This window comes from Oncorhynchus masou, chromosome 18, assembly GCF_036934945.1.
Source record: "Oncorhynchus masou masou isolate Uvic2021 chromosome 18, UVic_Omas_1.1, whole genome shotgun sequence".
NCBI classification, from domain to species: domain Eukaryota; kingdom Metazoa; phylum Chordata; class Actinopteri; order Salmoniformes; family Salmonidae; genus Oncorhynchus; species Oncorhynchus masou.
Window position 1 is genome coordinate 2,498,182 of NC_088229.1, and position 21,932 is coordinate 2,520,113.

Below are 21,932 nucleotides of genomic sequence, written 5' to 3' on the forward strand. Positions count from 1 at the left end.
ACCAGAGAGAACAGTCTGACTGTTGGCTGGAGTCTTTGATCATTTTTAGGGCACCGCCTGGTGTAGAGGTCCTGGATGGCAGGAAACTTGGCCCCAGTGATGTACTGGGCCGTTTGCACTACCCTTTGTAGTGCCTTGCCGTCGGGGGCCGAGCAGTTTCCATTGAGGATCTGAGGACCCATTCCAAATCTTTTCAGTCTCCTGAAGGTGTTGTCGTGCCCTCTTCACGAGTGTCTTGGTGTGTTTGGACCATGTTAGTTTGTTGGTGATGTGGACACCAAGGAACATGAAGCTCTCAACCTGCTCCACTACAGCCCCGTCGATGAGAATGGGGGTGTTCTCGGTCCTCCTTTTCCTGTTGTCCACAATCATCTCCTTTGTCTTGATCACATTGAGGGAGAGGTTAGAGGTTGTTGTCCTGGCACCACACGGCCAGGTCACTGACCTCCTCCCTATAGGCTGTCTCGTCCTTGAGGGAGAGGTTGTTGTTGTCCTGGTACCACACTGCCAGGTCTCTGACCTCCTCCCTATAGGCTGTCTCATCGTTGTCGGTGATCAGGCCTACCACGGTTGTGTCATCAGCAAACTTAATGATGGTGTTGGAGTCATGCCTAGCCGTGCAGTCATGAGTGAACAGGGAGTACAGGAAGGGACTGAGCACGCACCCCTGAGGGGTCCCAGTGTTGAGGATCAGCATGGCGGATGGCTGTTACCTAACCTCACCACCTGGGGGTGGCCCGTCAGGAAGTCCAGGATCCAGTTGCAGAGGGAGGTGTTTAGTCCCAGGGTCCTTAGCTCAGTTATGAGCTTCGTGGGCACTATGGTGTTGAACGCTGAGCTGTAGTCAATGAATAGCATTCTCACATCGGTGTTCATTTTGTGTTATTTGCCACAAAACTAGCATAAAAGTAGTTTAGCTCGTCTTGTAGGCTCGTGTTACTGGGCAGCCGTACTTTACTGTCTGGAGTCATCCTATTTAGCTAGCCTGACTAAGGATGCTGCAGAGCTGTCTGACTAAACTATGTATTATCTCTACCATCTCACGTTATCTCTGTTCTCCCCGTACTGTACTGTCTCTAGTCATCCTATCTAACTGGCCTGACTAAGGATGCTGCAGAGCTGTCTGACTAAACCATTTTACTACTTCTTCAAAGTAGACCAACTGTCTCATGTGGTCTGTGTATCTAACCGACCGTAGCAGGTGTAAACGTGTATCCGTCCAGAGATATTCCTCATGTGGTCTGTGTGTATCTAACCGACCGTAGCAGGTGTAAAGGTGTATCCGTCCAGAGATATTCCTCATGTGGTCTGTGTGTATCTAACCGACCGTAGCAGGTGTAAAGGTGTATCCGTCCAGAGATATTCCTCATGTGGTCTGTGTATCTAACCGACCGTAGCAAGTGTAAACGTGTATCCGTCCAGAGAGATTCCTCATGTGGTCTGTGTATCTAACCGACCGTAGCAGGTGTAAACGTGTATCCGTCCAGAGATATTCCTCATGTGGTCTGTGTATCTAACCGACCGTAGCAAGTGTAAACGTGTATCCGTCCAGAGATATTCCTCATGTGGTCTGTGTATCTAACCGACCGTAGCAGGTGTAAACGTGTATCCGTCCAGAGATATTCCTCATGTGGTCTGTGTGTATCCAACCGACCGTAGCAGGTGTAAACGTGTATCTGTCCAGATTGTCTGTATATAATGACGAGATGCTCATGTCTCTAACAATGGAAGTCGTTGTCCCAAAGCCAGGACGTTAGGCGACAAGCTGAGATCCAAAATAATCCCAAAGAAACTCATTGATCTTATTTTGGACAGATTCTGAGCTGGAATAAGTCCGTTGTAGTTAATTACCATGTTTGTGCGCTGACTATTTGCTTAATGAGAACTACAACTCCCTACAGGAATGTTCATGCCCGTTATGCAGTGGCTGTACAGCGTTATAACTGTGTGTCTGTCCTAGGCGTGTACAGGGAAGTTCATGCCCGTAATGCAGTGGCTGTACAGCGTTATAACTGTGTGTCTGTCCTAGGCGTGTACAGGGAAGTTCATGCCCGTTATGCAGTGGCTGTACAGCGTTATAACTGTGTGTCTGTCCTAGGCGTGTACAGGGAAGTTCATGCCCGTTATGCAGTGGCTGTACAGCGTTATAACTGTGTGTCTGTCCTAGGCGTGTACAGGGAAGTTCATGCCCGTAATGCAGTGGCTGTACAGCGTTATAACTGTGTGTCTGTCCTAGGCGTGTACAGGGAAGTTCATGCCCGTAATGCAGTGGCTGTACAGCGTTATAACTGTGTGTCTGTCCTAGGCGTGTACAGGGAAGTTCATGCCCGTTATGCAGTGGCTGTACAGCGTTATAACTGTGTGTCTGTCCTAGGCGTGTACAGGGAAGTTCATGCCCGTAATGCAGTGGCTGTACAGCGTTATAACTGTGTGTCTGTCCTAGGCGTGTACAGGGAAGTTCATGCCCGTAATGCAGTGGCTGTACAGCGTTATAACTGTGTGTCTGTCCTAGGCGTGTACAGGGAAGTTCATGCCCGTTATGCAGTGGCTGTACAGCGTTATAACTGTGTGTCTGTCCTAGGCGTGTACAGGAAAGTTCATGCCCGTAATGCAGTGGCTGTACAGCATTATAACTGTGTGTCTGTCCTAGGCGTGTACAGGGAAGTTCATGCCCGTTATGCAGTGGCTGTACAGCGTTATAACTGTGTGTCTGTCCTAGGCGTGTACAGGGAAGTTCATGCCCGTAATGCAGTGGCTGTACAGCATTATAACTGTGTGTCTGTCCTAGGCGTGTACAGGGAAGTTCATGCCCGTTATGCAGTGGCTGTACAGCATTATAACTGTGTCTGTCCTAGGCGTGTACAGGGAAGTTCATGCCCGTAATGCAGTGGCTGTACAGCGTTATAACTGTGTGTCTGTCCTAGGCGTGTACAGGGAAGTTCATGCCCGTAATGCAGTGTCTGTACAGCGTTATAACTGTGTGTCTGTCCTAGGCGTGTACAGGGAAGTTCATGCCCGTAATGCAGTGGCTGTACAGCATTATAACTGTCTGTCCTAGGCGTGTACAGGGAAGTTCATGCCCGTTATGCAGTGGCTGTACAGCGTTATAACTGTGTGTCTGTCCTAGGCGTGTACAGGGAAGTTCATGCCCGTTATGCAGTGGCTGTACAGCGTTATAACTGTGTGTCTGTCCTAGGCGTGTACAGGGAAGTTCATGCCCGTAATGCAGTGGCTGTACAGCGTTATAACTGTGTGTCTGTCCTAGGCGTGTACAGGGAAGTTCATGCCCGTAATGCAGTGGCTGTACAGCGTTATAACTGTGTGTCTGTCCTAGGCGTGTACAGGGAAGTTCATGCCCGTAATGCAGTGGCTGTACAGCGTTATAACTGTGTGTCTGTCCTAGGCGTGTACAGGGAAGTTCATGCCCGTAATGCAGTGGCTGTACAGCGTTATAACTGTGTGTCTGTCCTAGGCGTGTACAGGGAAGTTCATGCCCGTAATGCAGTGGCTGTACAGCGTTATAACTGTGTGTCTGTCCTAGGCGTGTACAGGGAAGTTCATGCCCGTAATGCAGTGGCTGTACAGCGTTATAACTGTGTGTCTGTCCTAGGCGTGTACAGGGAAGTTCATGCCCGTAATGCAGTGGCTGTACAGCGTTATAACTGTGTGTCTGTCCTAGGCGTGTACAGGGAAGTTCATGCCCATAATGCAGTGGCTGTACAGCGTTATAACTGTGTGTCTGTCCTAGGCGTGTACAGGGAAGTTCATGCCCGTAATGCAGTGGCTGTACAGCATTATAACTGTGTGTCTGTCCTAGGCGTGTACAGGGAAGTTCATGCCCGTTATGCAGTGGCTGTACAGCGTTATAACTGTGTGTGTCTGTCCTAGGCGTGTACAGGGAAGTTCATGCCCGTAATGCAGTGGCTGTACAGCATTATAACTGTGTGTCTGTCCTAGGCGTGTACAGGGAAGTTCATGCCCGTAATGCAGTGGCTGTATTTTGATGCGCTGGAGTGTCTGTCTGAGGAAGAGGGAGGAGCCATGCTCACTGAGGAGGACTGTGCCCCTGTGAGTATACCCCACACACACGCCTACCCCACACACACGCCTACCCCACACACACGCCTACCCCACACACACGCCTACCCCACACACACGCCTACCCCACACACACACCTACCCCACACACACGCCTACCCCACACACACACACCTACCCCACACACACACGCCTACCCCACACACACACACCTACCCCACACACACACACCTACCCCACACACACACACCTACCCCACACACACACCTACCCCACACACACACACCTACCCCACACACACACGCCTACCCCACACACACACGCCTACCCCACACACACACGCCTACCCCACACACACACGCCTACCCCACACACACACACGCCTACCCCACACACACACACGCCTACCCCACACACACACACGCCTACCCCACACACACACCTACCCCACACACACACCTACCCCACACACACACCTACCCCACACACACACCTACCACACACACACCTACGCCACACACACACCTACGCCACACACACACCTACCCCACACACACACCTACCCCACACACACACCTACCCCACACACTAGCTGGTTGGGTCGTGATTATCATATGTGTAAATTTGTTAAATATTTAGTTCTGTTGTGTCTTGTCGGGGCGTGACACATCTTTTTATTTTTTTATTATCGATATGATTTATTTATCACACGAACACAACCCCCCCCACACACGCACACATCCAGACCCTGCAGATACAGAACACATGTTGTTAATGACGTATAAAACCCCTCCCTCTCTAAACCCCCTCCCCCCCCAGAGGAACAGTCGTTATGACGGCCAGATCGCTGTGTTTGGCTCCCAGCTGCAAGAGGAGTTGGCTAAACAACGTTACTTCCTGGTTGGGGCTGGCGCTATTGGCTGTGAGCTGCTCAAGAACTTTGCCATGATTGGATTGGCCAGCGGGGAGGGTGAGGTCATCGTGACGGACATGGACACCATAGAGAAATCCAACCTCAACAGACAGTTCCTCTTCAGGTGAGGGAGGAGGAGGAGGAGACAAGTACCATGAGGAGGTTTTATATAATGGGTGAAAAGCCCATCTCTTTTATCTTGGCCTTCAGTCAGTGTTTTGACTGTTATGGACATTGTATGTGTTCCTAATGACACCCTGTTTACTTTATAGTGCTCTACTACTGATCTGGGGTCATTTCATAGTGCCCTACTACTGATCTGGGGTCATTTCAAACGTAGTGCACTACTACTGATCTGGGGTCATTTCATAGTGCCCTACTACTGATCTGGGGTCATTTCAAACGTAGTGCCCTACTACTGATCTGGGGTCATTTCAAACGTAGTGCCCTACCACTGATCTGGGGTCATTTCAAACGTAGTGCCCTACCACTGATCTGGGGTCATTTCATAGTGCCCTACCACTGATCTGGGGTCATTTCATAGTGCCCTACCACTGATCTGGGGTCATTTCATACATAGTGCACTACTACTGATCTCTGGGGTCATTTCATAGTGCCCTATACAGGGAGGACGATACCATGTAATTATTCATCTTTTGTCACTTATTTTGTAAAGGTTTGCGTGTTTAAATAGTTGTGTTTTGGTTTGTATTCAGGCCGTGGGACGTGACGAAGATGAAGAGCGAGACGGCGGCGGCGGCGGTGAAGCAGATGAACCCGTCCATCCGGATCACGGGGCACCAGAACCGCGTCGGGCCCGACACCGAGCGCGTCTACGATGACGACTTCTTCGAGAGCCTCCACGGAGTCGCCAACGCTCTGGACAACGTCGACGCACGTAAGACGCGCCCTATAGACTTCCTGTTCCCATTTGTTGCTGTGTGGAACGTACGGAGGTAGAACATAGACTTCCTGTTCCCATTTGTTGCGGTGTGGAACGTACGGAGGTAGAACACAGACTTCCTGTTCCCATTTGTTGCGGTGTGGAACGTACGGAGGTAGAACATAGACTTCCTGTTTCTTCAGGACCAGTTGCTGCCTCGCATGGTTAAACAGGGTGATATATTTCTGGGGTTTACATGGTTAAACAGGGTGATATATTTCTGGGGTTTACGTGGTTAAACAGGGTGATATATTTCTGGGGTTTACATGGTTAAACAGGGTGATATATTTCTGGGGTTTACATGGTTAAACAGGGTGATATATTTCTGGGGTTTACATGGTTAAACAGGGTGATGTATTTCTGGGGTTTACATGGTTAAACAGGGTGATATATTTCTGGGGTTTACATGGTTAAACAGGGTGATATATTTCTGGGGTTTACATGGTTAAACAGGGTGATATATTTCTGGGGTTTACATGGTTAAACAGGGTGATATATTTCTGGGGTTTACATGGTTAAACAGGGTGATATATTTCTGGGGCAGGCGACAAGCCGAGGTCCAAAATAAACCCAGAGAAACTCATTGGACTTATTGTTGACACATGTTGGCGTCAGTGAAACCTCTCGCTTCGCCTCTCGCTTCGCCTCTTTCCTCCAACCCCCTCCCCCTACCACTCACAACAGCAAAGATGAGAGATCACTTCCTCTCTGAAAACAAGCAGTTTCAACTCCCTATGTTCTGTAACAGAGGATAATTTCATCCTGTTTGTCTTTACTCAAATTGCGTGCTGAACAGACCATACTAAAACGGGAGTATCCATGAGCATAGGTTCTGGTTTGGCTTGGTGGCTGGCTGGCTTTGGCTTGGTTGCTGGCTGTGGCTTGGTTGCTGGCTGTGGCTTGGTTGCTGGCTGTGGCTTGGTTGCTGGCTGTGGCTTGGTTGATGGCTGTGGCTTGGTTGATGGCTGTGGCTTGGTTGCTGGCTGTGGCTTGGTGGCTGGCTGTGGCTTGGTGGCTGGCTTTGGCTTGGTGGCTGGCTTTAGCTTGGTGGCTGGCTTTAGCTTGGTGGCTGGCTTTAGCTTGGTGGCTGGCTTTAGCTTGGTGGCTGGCTTTAGCTTGGTGGCTGGCTTTAGCTTGGTGGCTGGCTTTAGCTTGGTGGCTGGCTTTGGCTTGGTGGCTGGCTTTGGCTTGGTTGCTAGCTAGCACCAATACAACCAGCTTGAAAACAATGACCAGTAGAAACTGCAGTCATTTCATTATCCTTCACAATGATTTAGGAATCCTTGTAAGTATTGTTGTTCACCTATTGAAATTGAACTTCAGTTCATAAAAATAAATAGCTAGCCAGCTACTTAACCCTGTTGCCCAAAGCTAACGTTATAAGCAGCCAGCTGGCTTCATCTGGCTAGTGAGGCTCGACTGGACCGGGCTATGTGTTGTGAAGCTAGCCACAATAAGAATTAGGCAAAATAGTGGAATTTGTGGTTTGCCGTCCAAATAAAATACCTCTTTGAAAGTGACTACAATTGGTGGAATCGTGCCATGTTTAGACGAGATAATGTCAAACAAGGTTGGAATGTGAAGCATTGAAATGGGGTATCAGTCTAGTCAATATCCAAGAAATGCTTTCCCAACGTCGTCCTCAGGCATCTGACTCCAAAACATCCACGCAGTATTGTTTTTCCTCGGGGATAGTGTTCAATACACATCGGTTGACAATAAATATGGCTCAATTCAGTTGTTTCAGGGTCCCGTAATGTTCTCTGGGTGTCACTGAGTAGACTGATGCCCATTGTTATTGATCCACAATCCAAAGGTAAGGCTGTACAGTGAAATAAGGATGCCCCACAATGCAATTCTAAAGTCTAATACATCCAGTGTGATTTCAACAGCTTTTTGTCTAATTAACTAATTATTGTCTTTTTTATTATTATTATTTTTTATAACATTCCAACCTCGTTTATCATGATCTATTTAATGTTTAATTATTGGAATATTATATTTGTATTCATTTTCATCACTGTCAATTACATACTTTTATTTTGAAGGCTAACCAGTAAAGTCCACTTTTGTGGCTCATCCTTATTGTGGCTAGCTTCACATAGATGGATCCGACCACCATGAATCAAATAAGAACTAGGGTTATTTTAGATGATGACACCTAGCTATATAGCTAGCTAACTATAGCTACTGAAACATGTTGTTTTGCTGTGTTTTTGGGGAAGCAACATTGCTTGTCTCCATGAGCGAGCAAGCTTTTTATTTTATGACCAGCCATGTAGTTGCGTGAGACAACTTTACCAGCATCATAGCAGACGTATCGATGAATCCCTGTGCCATATGAAATACGAGTGATGCTGTAATCACTGTGTAATAACTACGTAAAAAAATGACCTATAACTTCTTCTTTAAGAGGCTCCTCTGTCCTCCACTCGTTACCTGTATTAATGGCACCTGTTTGAACTTGTTATCAGTATAGCAGACGTATCGATGAATCCCTGTGCCATATGAAATACGAGTGATGGTGTAATCAATGTGTAATAACCAAAACGTGTATGAACGCGTTAAATGTATTATGTGATGTGCCGTCATATTCAGGTCCTGATTGGTCAACAAGCTTATTTGACACGTCAAATTTGTGTCGTTTTATCTCTTTTTGACACGTAAAGACCCAAATGGTGTTCCATATCAATGAGACCTGTCATAATGTTCTAATGCCTAATGCCTACTACATTATTAGTGAATGTGCATTAGGTTCTGGGGACATTTATAACAACAACAACAAACAAAGGGGAATTTTTATAGACAGAATTAAAAGCCAGATCAGTGATTTATTTCAAATAAAGCAGGTTAAACTATTTTGATAAAATAATTCAATGATCGGTGTGTTTTATGGTTGTGGAAAGCTGATATTTGTCTTGAGGTTCACAAGCCCCGAATTTACTCAATTATTGCTGACTGTTTTAAATGCGCAGTTTATTTTTTAATTGTACAACAAACCTTTTTTTAGAGAGAGAGAAAAAAAATATATAGAGAGAGATATATAGAGAGAGAGATATATAGAGAGAGAGATATATAGAGAGAGAGATATATAGAGAGAGAGATATATAGAGAGAGAAATATATAGAGAGAGAAATATATAGAGAGAGAGAGATGGAGAGAGAGAGAGATATATCTATCTCTATCTCATGAATAGGACATGTCAGATTTTCTTCTGGGTTACGGAGATTGTGCCAAGAAGGCTCATTTTTGAGTTGACTGATTGTACAGGGCGTCAGTTACCTTGTCTCTCCTGTAGGTATGTATATGGACCGCCGGTGTGTCTACTACAGGAAGCCCCTGTTGGAGTCGGGGACTCTGGGTACCAAGGGAAACGTTCAGGTGGTCATCCCCTTCCTGACAGAGTCATACAGCTCCTCCCAGGACCCCCCGGAGAAGTCCATCCCCATCTGCACACTGAAGAACTTCCCCAACGCCATCGAACACACCCTGCAGGTGACACACACACACACACCCTGCAGGTAACACACACACCCTGCAGGTAACACACACTCTGCAGGTAACACACACTCTGCAGGTAACACCCACCCTGCAGGTAACACCCACCCTGCAGGTAACACACACTCTGCAGGTAACACACACTCTGCAGGTAACACACACACCCTGCAGGTAACACACACCCTGCAGGTAACACACACCCTGCAGGTAACACACACTCTGCAGGTAACACACACTCTGCAGGTAACACACACCCTGCAGGTAACACACACCCTGCAGGTAAAACACACCCTGCAGGTGACACACACACACACACACCCTGCAGGTGACACACACCCTGCAGGTGACACACACCCTGCAGGTGAAACACACCCTGCAGGTGACACACACCCTGCAGGTAACACACACCCTGCAGGTAACACACACCCTGCAGGTAACACACACCCTGCAGGTAACACACACTCTGCAGGTAACACACACCCTGCAGGTAACACACACCCTGCAGGTAACACACACCCTGCAGGTAACACACACCCTGCAGGTAACACACACCCTGCAGGTAACACACACCCTGCAGGTAACACACACCCTGCAGGTAACACACACCCTGCAGGTAACACACACCCTGCAGGTAACACACACTCTGCAGGTAACACACACTCTGCAGGTAACACACACCCTGCAGGTAACACACACCCTGCAGGTAACACACACCCTGCAGGTGACACACACACACACACACACACCCTGCAGGTGACACACACCCTGCAGGTGACACACACCCTGCAGGTGACACACACCCTGCAGGTGACACACACCCTGCAGGTGACACACACCCTGCAGGTAACACACACCCTGCAGGTAACACACACCCTGCAGGTAACACACACCCTGCAGGTAACACACACCCTGCAGGTAACACACACCCTGCAGGTAACACACACCCTGCAGGTAACACACACCCTGCAGGTAACACACACCCTGCAGGTAACACACACCCTGCAGGTAACACACACTCTGCAGGTAACACACACCCTGCAGGTAACACACACCCTGCAGGTGACACACACACACACACACCCACCCTGCAGGTGACACCCACCCTGCAGGTGACACACACCCTGCAGGTGACACACACCCTGCAGGTGACACACACCCTGCAGGTAACACACACCCTGCAGGTAACACACACCCTGCAGGTAACACACACCCTGCAGGTAACACACACCCTGCAGGTAACACACACCCTGCAGGTAACACACACCCTGCAGGTAACACACACCCTGCAGGTAACACACACCCTGCAGGTAACACACACCCTGCAGGTAACACACACCCTGCAGGTAACACACACCCTGCAGGTAACACACACTCTGCAGGTAACACACACCCTGCAGGTAACACACACCCTGCAGGTAACACACACCCTGCAGGTAACACACACCCTGCAGGTAACACACACCCTGCAGGTAACACACACCCTGCAGGTAACACACACACACACCCTGCAGGTGACACACACACACACACACCCTGCAGGTGACACACACACACACACACCCTGCAGGTAACACACACACCCTGCAGGTGACACACACACACACACACCCTGCAGGTGACACACACACACACACACCCTGCAGGTAACACACACACCCTGCAGGTAACACACACACCCTGCAGCACAATACAGGAGAAGAGTACTTGTCCCATAGCCGTTTGGGTTTGAGTGACTCAGAGTAAAGCAGGCATATTTTCTAATCAGACCTGCGATTCAAACCGGCCACGCTCCAACCTTCTCTAACCCTGGGGGGGGGGTTGCGTCCTCTATATGCAGTGTGTGTGGTAACTCTCTCTCTCTCTCGTCTCCAGTGGGCCCGTGATGAGTTTGAGGGTCTCTTTAAACAGCCGTCGGAGAATGCCATGCAGTACCTCACGTAAGGCCGCCAATTTAGCATGTTTAAACATTTTACCTGCTGTGGTTGTGTTATCTACCTTTTCAGTTTGAATGAAGACGGATGGTATTTTCATGTCAAATCACCGGTTGACAACCCATTGCCTTTTGGGGATCGACTGAGACATGAACAGTGGTTGTTCACGGTGATAATTATTCCAGTGTTGTGTGTGTGGAGCCACCGCATAGAGAAATACGTCAATTTTATATACGTTTTTTTTTTCAATGAACTCCGTCTCTCTGTGTCGTCTGAAGCTATTTCTAAGTTGTCGTGGTCTCGTGGTTCTGATACTCGACCCAGATATGAGGTGTTGGAGGTCGTCTGGACCAGTTTAGTATCGGCTGTGTTGATGTTTCCTAACCCAGTGATGCTAAGTTCCTGGAGAGGACCCTGAAGCTGCCTGGAGCCCAGCCTCTAGAGGTGTTGGAGGCCGTCTATAAGAGCTTGGTGACGGACTGCCCTCACAGCTGGGCCGACTGTGTCATCTGGGCTCGCCACCACTGGCAGTGTCAGTACAGCAACAACATCTGTCAACTACTGCACAACTTCCCCCCAGAACAGGTACATGGAGCACTGTTACACACACACACACACACACTGTTACACACACACACTGTTACACACACACACACACACACACACACACTGTTACACACACACACACACACGCTCCGTTACACACACACACACACACACACACACTGTTACACACACACACACACACACACACACACGCTCCGTTACACACACACACATACTGTTGTTGAAATGTGGTTTTGTTGTACTGATATCAATGCTCTTCTCTCAGCTGACCAGCTCCGGCGCCCCCTTCTGGTCCGGTCCAAAGAGATGTCCTCACCCTCTAGAGTTCAGTACCAGCAACGTGAGTCCTTTACCCCCCCCCCTGTTCCCGTCTCCCCCCCCCCCCTGTTCCCGTCTCCCCCCCGTTCCCGTCTCCCCCTGTTCCCGTCTCCCCCCCCCCCCCCTGTTCCCCCCCCTGTTCCCGTCTCCCCCCTGTTCCCGTCTCTCCCCCCTGTTCCCGTCTCCCCCCTGTTCCCGTCTCCCCCCTGTTCCCGTCTCCCCCTGTTCCCGTCTCCCCCCTGTTCCCGTCTCCCCCCCCTGTTCCCGTCTCCCCCCTGTTCCCGTCTCCCCCCCTGTTCCCGTCTCCCCCCTGTTCCCGTCTCCCCCCCTGTTCCCGTCTCTCTCCCCCCCCTGTTCCCGTCTCTCTCTCTCCCCCCCCCCCTGTTCCCGTCTCCCCCCATGTCCACCCCCCCGTCCCCATCTCCCCCCATGTCCACCCTGTCCCTGTCTCCCCCCCAGGTCCACCCTGCCCCCGTCTCAACCCTGACCACGGTTGGAGACTAACTCCTATCTCTCTCTAGCACCTCCATATGGACTATGTGATGTCAGGAGCCAACTTGTTTGCCCAGTCGTACGGCATGCAGGGCTCTACCGACCGTGTCGGCGTGGCTAAGATCCTGGACAGCCTATCGGTGCCCACCTTCGTCCCCAGGTCAGGGGTCAAGATCCACGTCTCCGACCAGGAGCTGCAGAGCGCTAACGCCAACGTCGGTGAGGATGGGATTGATTTTATTTGATAAGGAAACGTCTATGGAAGGCTGCTCCACACAATGGGGTCTAGTGACGGTCAACCTTCTCCCTGTAGGGATGTCTAAACACAATGGGGTCTAGTGACGGTCAACCTTCTCCCTGTAGGGATGTCTAAACACAATGGGGTCTAGTGACGGTCAACCTTCTCCCTGTAGGGATGTCTAAACACAATGGGGTCTAGTGACGGTCAACCTTCTCCCTGTAGGGATGTTTAAACACAATGGGGTCTAGTGACGGTCAACCTTCTCCCTGTAGGGATGTCTACACAATGGGGTCTAGTGACGGTCAACCTTCTCCCTGTAGGGATGTCTACACAATGGGGTCTAGTGACGGTCAACCTTCTCCCTGTAGGGATGTATAAACACAATGGGGTCTAGTGACGGTCAACCTTCTCCCTGTAGGGATGTCTACACAATGGGGTCTAGTGACGGTCAACCTTCTCCCTGTAGGGATGTCTACACACAATGGCGTCTAGTGACGGTCAACCTTCTCCCTGTAGGGATGTCTAAACACAATGGGGTCTAGTGACGGTCAACCTTCTCCCTGTAGGGATGTCTAAACCCAATGGGGTCTAGTGACGGTCAACCTTCTCCCTGTAGGGATGTCTACACAATGGGGTCTAGTGACGGTCAACCTTCTCCCTGTAGGGATGTCTAAACACAATGGGGTCTAGTGACGGTCAACCTTCTCCCTGTAGGGATGTCTAAACACAATGGGGTCTAGTGACGGTCAACCTTCTCCCTGTAGGGATGTATAAACACAATGGGGTCTAGTGACGGTCAACCTTCTCCCTGTAGGGATGTATAAACACAATGGGGTCTAGTGACGGTCAACCTTCTCCCTGTAGGGATGTATAAACACAATGGGGTCTAGTGACGGTCAACCTTCTCCCTGTAGGGATGTATAAACACAATGGGGTCTAGTGACGGTCTACCTTCTCCCTGTAGGGATGTATAAACACAATGGGGTCTAGTGACGGTCAACCTTCTCCCTGTAGGGATGTATAAACACAATGGGGTCTAGTGACGGTCAACCTTCTCCCTGTAGGGATGTATAAACACAATGGGGTCTAGTGACGGTCAACCTTCTCCCTGTAGGGATGTATAAACACAATGGGGTCTAGTGACGGTCAACCTTCTCCCTGTAGGGATGTCTACACAGTAGTTGAAGGGGAACCGGTAGCAGCCCGTTGGAGCGCAGGCGTGAGGTTTCCTCAGAAAGGATTGCTAACTCAATGTCTTCGCTGCTGAATGAAGTTGTGTGTTGTGCCAACGCTTGAATGAGAAACGTCCAGGTTACTTTGTGAAGACGGTTGTTGAAAGTGAATAATAACCACTGACTGTGTTAGAAAGACAGCTCCCATCTGGGATGACCCTACTACATATCTCATTGGTCACTTTCCTCGTCTGTGAAACAATCGACACGGTCTGCCTAACCTTCGTATGTTTGTCTGTCTGCCTGGTGTGTGTGTGTGTCTTGTCTGCGTGTGGTGTGTGTGCCTTGTCTGCGTGTTGTCTTGTCTGCGTGTTGTCTTGTCTGCGTGTTGTCTTGTCTGCGTGTGGTGTGTGTGCCTTGTCTCCGTGTTGTCTTGTCTGCGTGTTGTCTTGTCTGCGTGTGGTGTGTGTGTCTCTGTCTGCGTGTGGTGTCTTGTCTGCGTGTTGTCTTGTCTGCGTGTTGTCTTGTCTGCGTGTTGTCTTGTCTGCGTGTGGTGTGTGTATCTCTGTCTGCGTGTGGTGTGTGTCTCTCTGTCTGCGTGTGGTGTGTGTATCTCTGTCTGCGTGTGGTGTGTGTATCTCTGTCTGCGTGCTGTGTGTGTGTAGATGACAACAGGCTGGAGGAACTGAAGACTCTGCTACCTGGACCTGAAGCTTCTTCTCATTTTAAACTCACTGCCATCGACTTTGAGAAGGTACAGATCTCTCTCTACCCCCCTCCCTTTACACTACTCTCTCTTCCCCCCCTCCCTTTACTCTACCCCCTCCCTTTACTCTACTCTCTCTACCCCCCTCCCTTTACTCTACCCCCCTCCCTTTACTCTACTCTCTCTACCCCCTCCCTTTACTCTACCCCCCCTCCCTTTACTCTACCCCCCTCCCTTTACTCTACCCCCCTCCCTTTACTCTACCCCCCTCCCTTTACTCTACCCCCTCCCTTTACTCTACCCCCTCCCTTTACTCTACCCCCTCCCTTTACTCTACCCCCCTCCCTTTACTCTACCCCCTCCCTTTACTCTACCCCCTCCCTTTACTCTACTCCCCTCCCTTTACTCTACTCCCCTCCCTTTACTCTACCCCCTCCCTTTACTCTACTCTCTCTACCCCCTCCCTTTACTCTACTCTCTCTACCCCCCTCCCTTTACTCTACTCTCTCTACCCCCCCTCCCTTTACTCTACTCTCTCTACCCCCTCCCTTTACTCTACCCCCTCCCTTTACTCTACCCCCTCCCTTTACTCTACTCTCTCTACCCCCTCCCTTTACTCTACTCTCTCTACCCCCCTCCCTTTACTCTACTCTCTCTACCCCCTCCCTTTACTCTACTCTCTCTACCCCCCTCCCTTTACTCTACTCTCTCTACCCCCCTCCCTTTACTCTACTCTCTCTACCCCCTCCCTTTACTCTACTCTCTCTACCCCCTCCCTTTACTCTACTCTCTCTACCCCCCTCCCTTTACTCTACTCTCTCTACCCCCCTCCCTTTACTCTACTCTCTCTACCCCCCCTCCCTTTACTCTACTCTCTCTACCCCCCTCCCTTTACTCTACTCTCTCTACCCCCCTCCCTTTACTCTACTCTCTCTACCCCCCTCCCTTTACTCTACTCTCTCTACCCCCCTCCCTTTACTCTACTCTCTCTACCCCCTCCCTTTACTCTACTCTCTCTACCCCCTCCCTTTACTCTACTCTCTCTACCCCCTCCCTTTACTCTACTCTCTCTACCCCCCCTCCCTTTACTCTACTCTCTCTACCCCCCCTCCCTTTACTCTACTCTCTCTACCCCCCTCCCTTTACTCTACTCTCTCTACCCCCCTCCCTTTACTCTACTCTCTACCCCCCCTCCCTTTACTCTACTCTCTCTACCCCCCCTCCCTTTACTCTACCCCCTCCCTTTACTCTACTCTCTCTACCCCCCTCCCTTTACTCTACTCTCTCTACCCCCCTCCCTTTACTCTACCCCCCCTCCCTTTACTCTACCCCCCTCCCTTTACTCTACCCCCCCTCCCTTTACTCTACCCCCCTCCCTTTACTCTACCCCCCTCCCTTTACTCTACTCTCTCTACCACCCCTCCCTTTACTCTACCCCCTCCCTTTACTCTACCCCCTCCCTTTACTCTACCCCCCCCTCCCTTTACTCTACCCCCTCCCTTTACTCTACTCTCTCTACCCCCCCCTCCCTTTACTCTACTCTCTCTACCCCCTCCCTTTACTCTACTCTCTCTACCCCCTCCCTTTACTCTACTCTCTCTACCCCCCTCCCTTTACTCTACCCCCTCCCTTTACACTACTCTCTCTACCCCCTCCCTTTACTCTACTCTCTCTACCCCCTCCCTTTACACTACTCTCTCTTCTCCCCCTCCCTTTACTCTACCCCCCTCCCTTTACTCTACTCTCTCTACCCCCTCCCTTTACTCTACCCCCCCTCCCTTTACTCTACCCCCCTCCCTTTACTCTACTCTCTCTACCCCCCTCCCTTTACTCTACTCTCTCTAGCCCCCCTCCCTTTACTCTACCCCCTCCCTTTACTCTACCCCCCTCCCTTTACTCTACCCCCCTCCCTTTACTCTACCCCCTCCCTTTACTCTACCCCCCTCCCTTTACTCTACCCCCCTCCCTTTACTCTACCCCCCCTCCCTTTACTCTACCCCCCCTCCCTTTACTCTACCCCCTCCCTTTACTCTACCCCCCTCCCTTTACTCTACCCCCCTCCCTTTACTCTACCCCCTCCCTTTACTCTACCCCCCTCCCTTTACTCTACCCCCCTCCCTTTACTCTACCCCCCCTCCCTTTACTCTACTCCCCCTCCCTTTACTCTACTCCCCCTCCCTTTACTCTACTCCCCCTCCCTTTACTCTACTCCCCCTCCCTTTACTCTACTCCCCTCCCTTTACTCTACTCCCCTCCCTTTACTCTACTCCCCTCCCTTTACTCTACCCCCTCCCTTTACTCTACTCTCTCTACCCCCTCCCTTTACTCTACTCTCTCTACCCCCTCCCTTTACTCTACCCCCTCCCTTTACTCTACTCTCTCTACCCCCTCCCTTTACTCTACCCCCCTCCCTTTACTCTACTCTCTCTACCCCCTCCCTTTACTCTACTCTCTCTACCCCCCCCCTTTCCCTTTACCCCCTCTTTACTCTCTCTACCCCCTCCCTTTACTCTACTCTCTCTACCCCCCTCCCTTTACTCTACTCTCTCTACCCCCCTCCCTTTACTCTACTCTCTCTACCCCCCTCCCTTTACTCTACTCTCTCTACCCCCTCCCTTTACTCTACTCTCTCTACCCCCCTCCCTTTACTCTACTCTCTCTACCCCCCTCCCTTTACTCTACTCTCTCTACCCCCTCCCTTTACTCTACTCTCTCTACCCCCCTCCCTTTACTCTACTCTCTCTACCCCCCCTCCCTTTACTCTACTCTCTCTACCCCCCTCCCTTTACTCTACTCTCTCTACCCCCCCCCCCTCCCTTTACTCTACTCTCTCTACCCCCTCCCTTTACTCTACTCTCTCTACCCCCCCCCTCCCTTTACTCTACTCTCTCTACCCCCCCCTCCCTTTACTCTACTCTCTCTACCCCCCTCCCTTTACTCTACTCTCTCTACCCCCCCCTCCCTTTACTCTACTCTCTCTACCCCCTCCCTTTACTCTACTCTCTCTACCCCCTCCCTTTACTCTACTCCCCCCTCCCTTTACTCTACCCCCCTCCCTTTACTTACTCCCTTTACTCTACCCCCTCCCTTTACTCTACTCTCTCTACCCCCCCCTCCCTTTACTCTACTCTCTCTACCCCCCTCCCTTTACTCTACTCTCTCTACCCCCCCTCCCTTTACTCTACTCTCTCTACCCCCCTCCCTTTACTCTACTCTCTCTACCCCCCTCCCTTTACTCTACTCTCTCTACCCCCCCTCCCTTTACTCTACCCCCCCCTCCCTTTACTCTACCCCCCTCCCTTTACTCTACCCCCTCCCTTTACTCTACCCCCTCCCTTTACTCTACTCTCTCTACCCCCTCCCTTTACTCTACTCTCTCTACCCCCCCTCCCTTTACTCTACTCTCTCTACCCCCTCCCTTTACTCTACCCCCCCCTCCCTTTACTCTACCCCCTCCCTTTACTCTACTCTCTCTACCCCCTCCCTTTACTCTACCCCCTCCCTTTACTCTACTCTCTCTACCCCCTCCCTTTACTCTACTCTCTCTACCCCCCCTCCCTTTACTCTACCCCCCTCCCTTTACTCTACTCTCTCTACCCCCCTCCCTTTACTCTACCCCCTCCCTTTACTCTACCCCCCCTCCCTTTACTCTACCCCCCCTCCCTTTACTCTACCCCCCTCCCTTTACTCTACCCCCCTCCCTTTACTCTACCCCCTCCCTTTACTCTACTCTCTCTACCCCCCCTCCCTTTACTCTACCCCCCTCCCTTTACTCTACTCTCTCTACCCCCTCCCTTTACTCTACTCTCTCTACCCCCTCCCTTTACTCTACCCCCCTCCCTTTACTCTACTCTCTCTACCCCCCTCCCTTTACTCTACCCTCTCTACCCCCCTCCCTTTACTCTACCCCCCTCCCTTTACTCTACCCCCCTCCCTTTACTCTACCCCCCTCCCTTTACTCTACCCCCCTCCCTTTACTCTACCCCCTCCCTTTACTCTACCCCCCTCCCTTTACTCTACTCGCTCTACCCCCCTCCCTTTACTCTACTCTCTCTACCCCCCTCCCTTTACTCTACTCTCTCTACCCCCTCCCTTTACTCTACCCCCCTCCCTTTACTCTACCCCCTCCCTTTACTCTACTCTCTCTACCCCCTCCCTTTACTCTACTCTCTCTACCCCCTCCCTTTACTCTACTCTCTCTACCCCCCTCCCTTTACTCTACTCTCTCTACCCCCTCCCTTTACTCTACTCTCTCTACCCCCCCCCTCCCTTTACTCTACTCTCTCTACCCCCCTCCCTTTACTCTACTCTCTCTACCCCCCTCCCTTTACTCTACTCTCTCTACCCCCTCCCTTTACTCTACTCTCTCTACCCCCCTCCCTTTACTCTACTCTCTCTACCCCCCTCCCTTTACTCTACTCTCTCTACCCCCTCCCTTTACTCTACTCTCTCTACCCCCTCCCTTTACTCTACTCTCTCTACCCCCTCCCTTTACTCTACTCTCTCTACCCCCCCTCCCTTTACTCTACTCTCTCTACCCCCCTCCCTTTACTCTACTCTCTCTACCCCCTCCCTTTACTCTACTCTCTCTACCCCCTCCCTTTACTCTACTCTCTCTACCCCCTCCCTTTACTCTACTCTCTCTACCCCCCCCTCCCTTTACTCTACTCTCTCTACCCCCTCCCTTTACTCTACTCTCTCTACCCCCCTCCCTTTACTCTACTCTCTCTACCCCCTCCCTTTACTCTACTCTCTCTACCCCCCCTCCCTTTACTCTACCCCCCTCCCTTTACTCTACCCCCTCCCTTTACTCTACCCCCTCCCTTTACTCTACCCCCTCCCTTTACTCTACCCCCTCCCTTTACTCTACTCTCTCTACCCCCCTCCCTTTACTCTACTCTCTCTACCCCCCTCCCTTTACTCTACTCTCTCTACCCCCTCCCTTTACTCTACTCTCTCTACCCCCTCCCTTTACTCTACTCTCTCTACCCCCCTTTACTCTACCCCCCCTCCCTCTACTCTACTCTCTCTACCCCCTCCCTTTACTCTACTCTCTCTACCCCCTCCCTTTACTCTACTCTCTCTACCCCCCTCCCTTTACTCTACTCTCTCTACCCCCTCCCTTTACTCTACCCCCTCCCTCTACTCTACTCTCTCTACCCCCTCCCTTTACTCTACTCTCTCTACCCCCTCCCTTTACTCTACTCTCTCTACCCCCTCCCTTTACTCTACTCTCTCTACCCCCCCTCCCTTTACTCTACTCTCTCTACCCCCTCCCTTTACTCTACTCTCTCTACCCCCTCCCTTTACTCTACTCTCTCTACCCCCCTCCCTTTACTCTACTCTCTCTACCCCCTCCCTTTACTCTACTCTCTCTACCCCCTCCCTTTACTCTACCCCCTCCCTTTACTCTACCCCCCTCCCTTTACTCTACCCCCCTCCCTTTACTCTACCCCCTCCCTTTACTCTACCCCCTCCCTTTACTCTACCCCCTCCCTTTACTCTACCCCCTCCCTTTACTCTACCCCCCCTCCCTTTACTTTACTCTCTCTACCCCCCCTCCCTTTACTCTACTCTCTCTACCCCCTCCCTTTACTCTACTCTCTCTACCCCCCCCCTCCCTTTACTCTACTCTCTCTACCCCCTCCCTTTACTCTACTCTCTCTACCCCCTCCCTTTACTCTACCCCCTCCCTTTACTCTACCCCCTCCCTTTACTCTACCCCCTCCCTTTACTCTACCCCCCTCCCTTTACTCTACTCTCTCTACCCCCTCCCTTTACTCTACTCTCTCTACCCCCTCCCTTTACTCTACTCTCTCTACCCCCCTCCCTTTACTCTACTCTCTCTACCCCCCTCCCTTTACTCTACTCTCTCTACCCCCTCCCTTTACTCTACCCCCCTCCCTTTACTCTACCCCCCCTCCCTTTACTCTACCCCCTCCCTTTACTCTACCCCCTCCCTTTACTCTACTCTCTCACTGTGAACTGTGTTCCAGGATGATGACTCTAATTTCCACATGGACTTCATCGTGGCGGCGTCCAACCTACGAGCAGAGAACTATCACATTCCCCCTGCCGACAGACACAAGGTGGGTGAACACTCACACTCCCCCTGCCGACAGACACAAGGTGGGTGAACACTCACACACTGACATTGATGTCACATTTCCACCAGACTTTTGACTCCAGATGCAGGCTTTTCTGGTTCCTCCGAAGGCCTGGAGCAAAACAAGCCCCAAGAAGGCTGTTCGGATGTCTATCTGACTCCTCTCCAGAAAGATAGGGTAGCCTAGTGGTTAGAGCATTGGACGAGTAACCCTCTCCAGAAAGATGGGGTAGCCTAGTGGTTAGAGCATTGGACTAGTAACCCACTCCAGAAAGATGGGGTAGCCTAGTGGTTAGAGCATTGGACTAGTAACCCTCTCCAGAAAGATGGGGTAGCCTAGTGGTTAGAGCATTGGACTAGTAACCCTCTCCAGAAAGATAGGGTAGCCTAGTGGTTAGAGCATTCGACTAGTAACCCACTCCAGAAAGATAGGGTAGCCTAGTGGTTAGAGCATTGGACGAGTAACCCTCTCCAGAAAGATAGGGTAGCCTAGTGGTTAGAGCATTGGACGAGTAACCCTCTCCAGAAAGATGGGGTAGCCTAGTGGTTAGAGCATTGGACTAGTAACCCTCTCCAGAAAGATAGGGTAGCCTAGTGGTTAGAGCATTGGACGAGTCACCCTCTCCAGAAAGATAGGGTAGCCTAGTGGTTAGAGCATTGGACGAGTCACCCTCTCCAGAAAGATAGGGTAGCCTAGTGGTTAGAGCATTGGACGAGTCACCCTCTCCAGAAAGATAGGGTAGCCTAGTGGTTAGAGCATTGGACTAGTAACCCTCTCCAGAAAGATAGGGTAGCCTAGTGGTTAGAGCATTGGACGAGTCACCCTCTCCAGAAAGATAGGGTAGCCTAGTGGTTAGAGCATTGGACTAGTCACCCTCTCCAGAAAGATAGGGTAGCCTAGTGGTTAGAGCATTGGACGAGTCACCCTCTCCAGAAAGGTAGGGTAGCCTAGTGGTTAGAGCATTGGACGAGTCACCCTCTCCAGAAAGATAGGGTAGCCTAGTGGT

At 50.9% G+C, this 21,932-nt stretch overlaps 1 protein-coding gene across 5 annotated transcripts in view; it reads left to right on the forward strand.

The window, feature by feature from the left end:
- Positions 1-21,932, forward strand: part of LOC135503837 (ubiquitin-like modifier-activating enzyme 1) — a 58,388-nt gene that overhangs the window by 28,894 nt on the left and 7,562 nt on the right. For 4 of the 5 annotated variants that reach the window (XM_064921989.1, XM_064921988.1, XM_064921987.1 and 1 more), the window contains 10 exons: positions 3,958-4,068; positions 4,858-5,075; positions 5,668-5,849; positions 9,193-9,389; positions 11,265-11,329; positions 11,713-11,908; positions 12,156-12,230; positions 12,730-12,919; positions 14,779-14,867; positions 20,816-20,908. In XM_064921989.1, coding sequence (XP_064778061.1) covers positions 3,958-4,068; positions 4,858-5,075; positions 5,668-5,849; positions 9,193-9,389; positions 11,265-11,329; positions 11,713-11,908; positions 12,156-12,230; positions 12,730-12,919; positions 14,779-14,867; positions 20,816-20,908 — 1,416 coding nt within the window. Of the gene's footprint in view, positions 1-3,957; positions 4,069-4,857; positions 5,076-5,667; positions 5,850-9,192; positions 9,390-11,264; positions 11,330-11,712; positions 11,909-12,155; positions 12,231-12,729; positions 12,920-14,778; positions 14,868-20,815; positions 20,949-21,932 lie in introns of all 5 variants that reach the window. The other variant, XM_064921991.1, reaches the window with a different exon arrangement.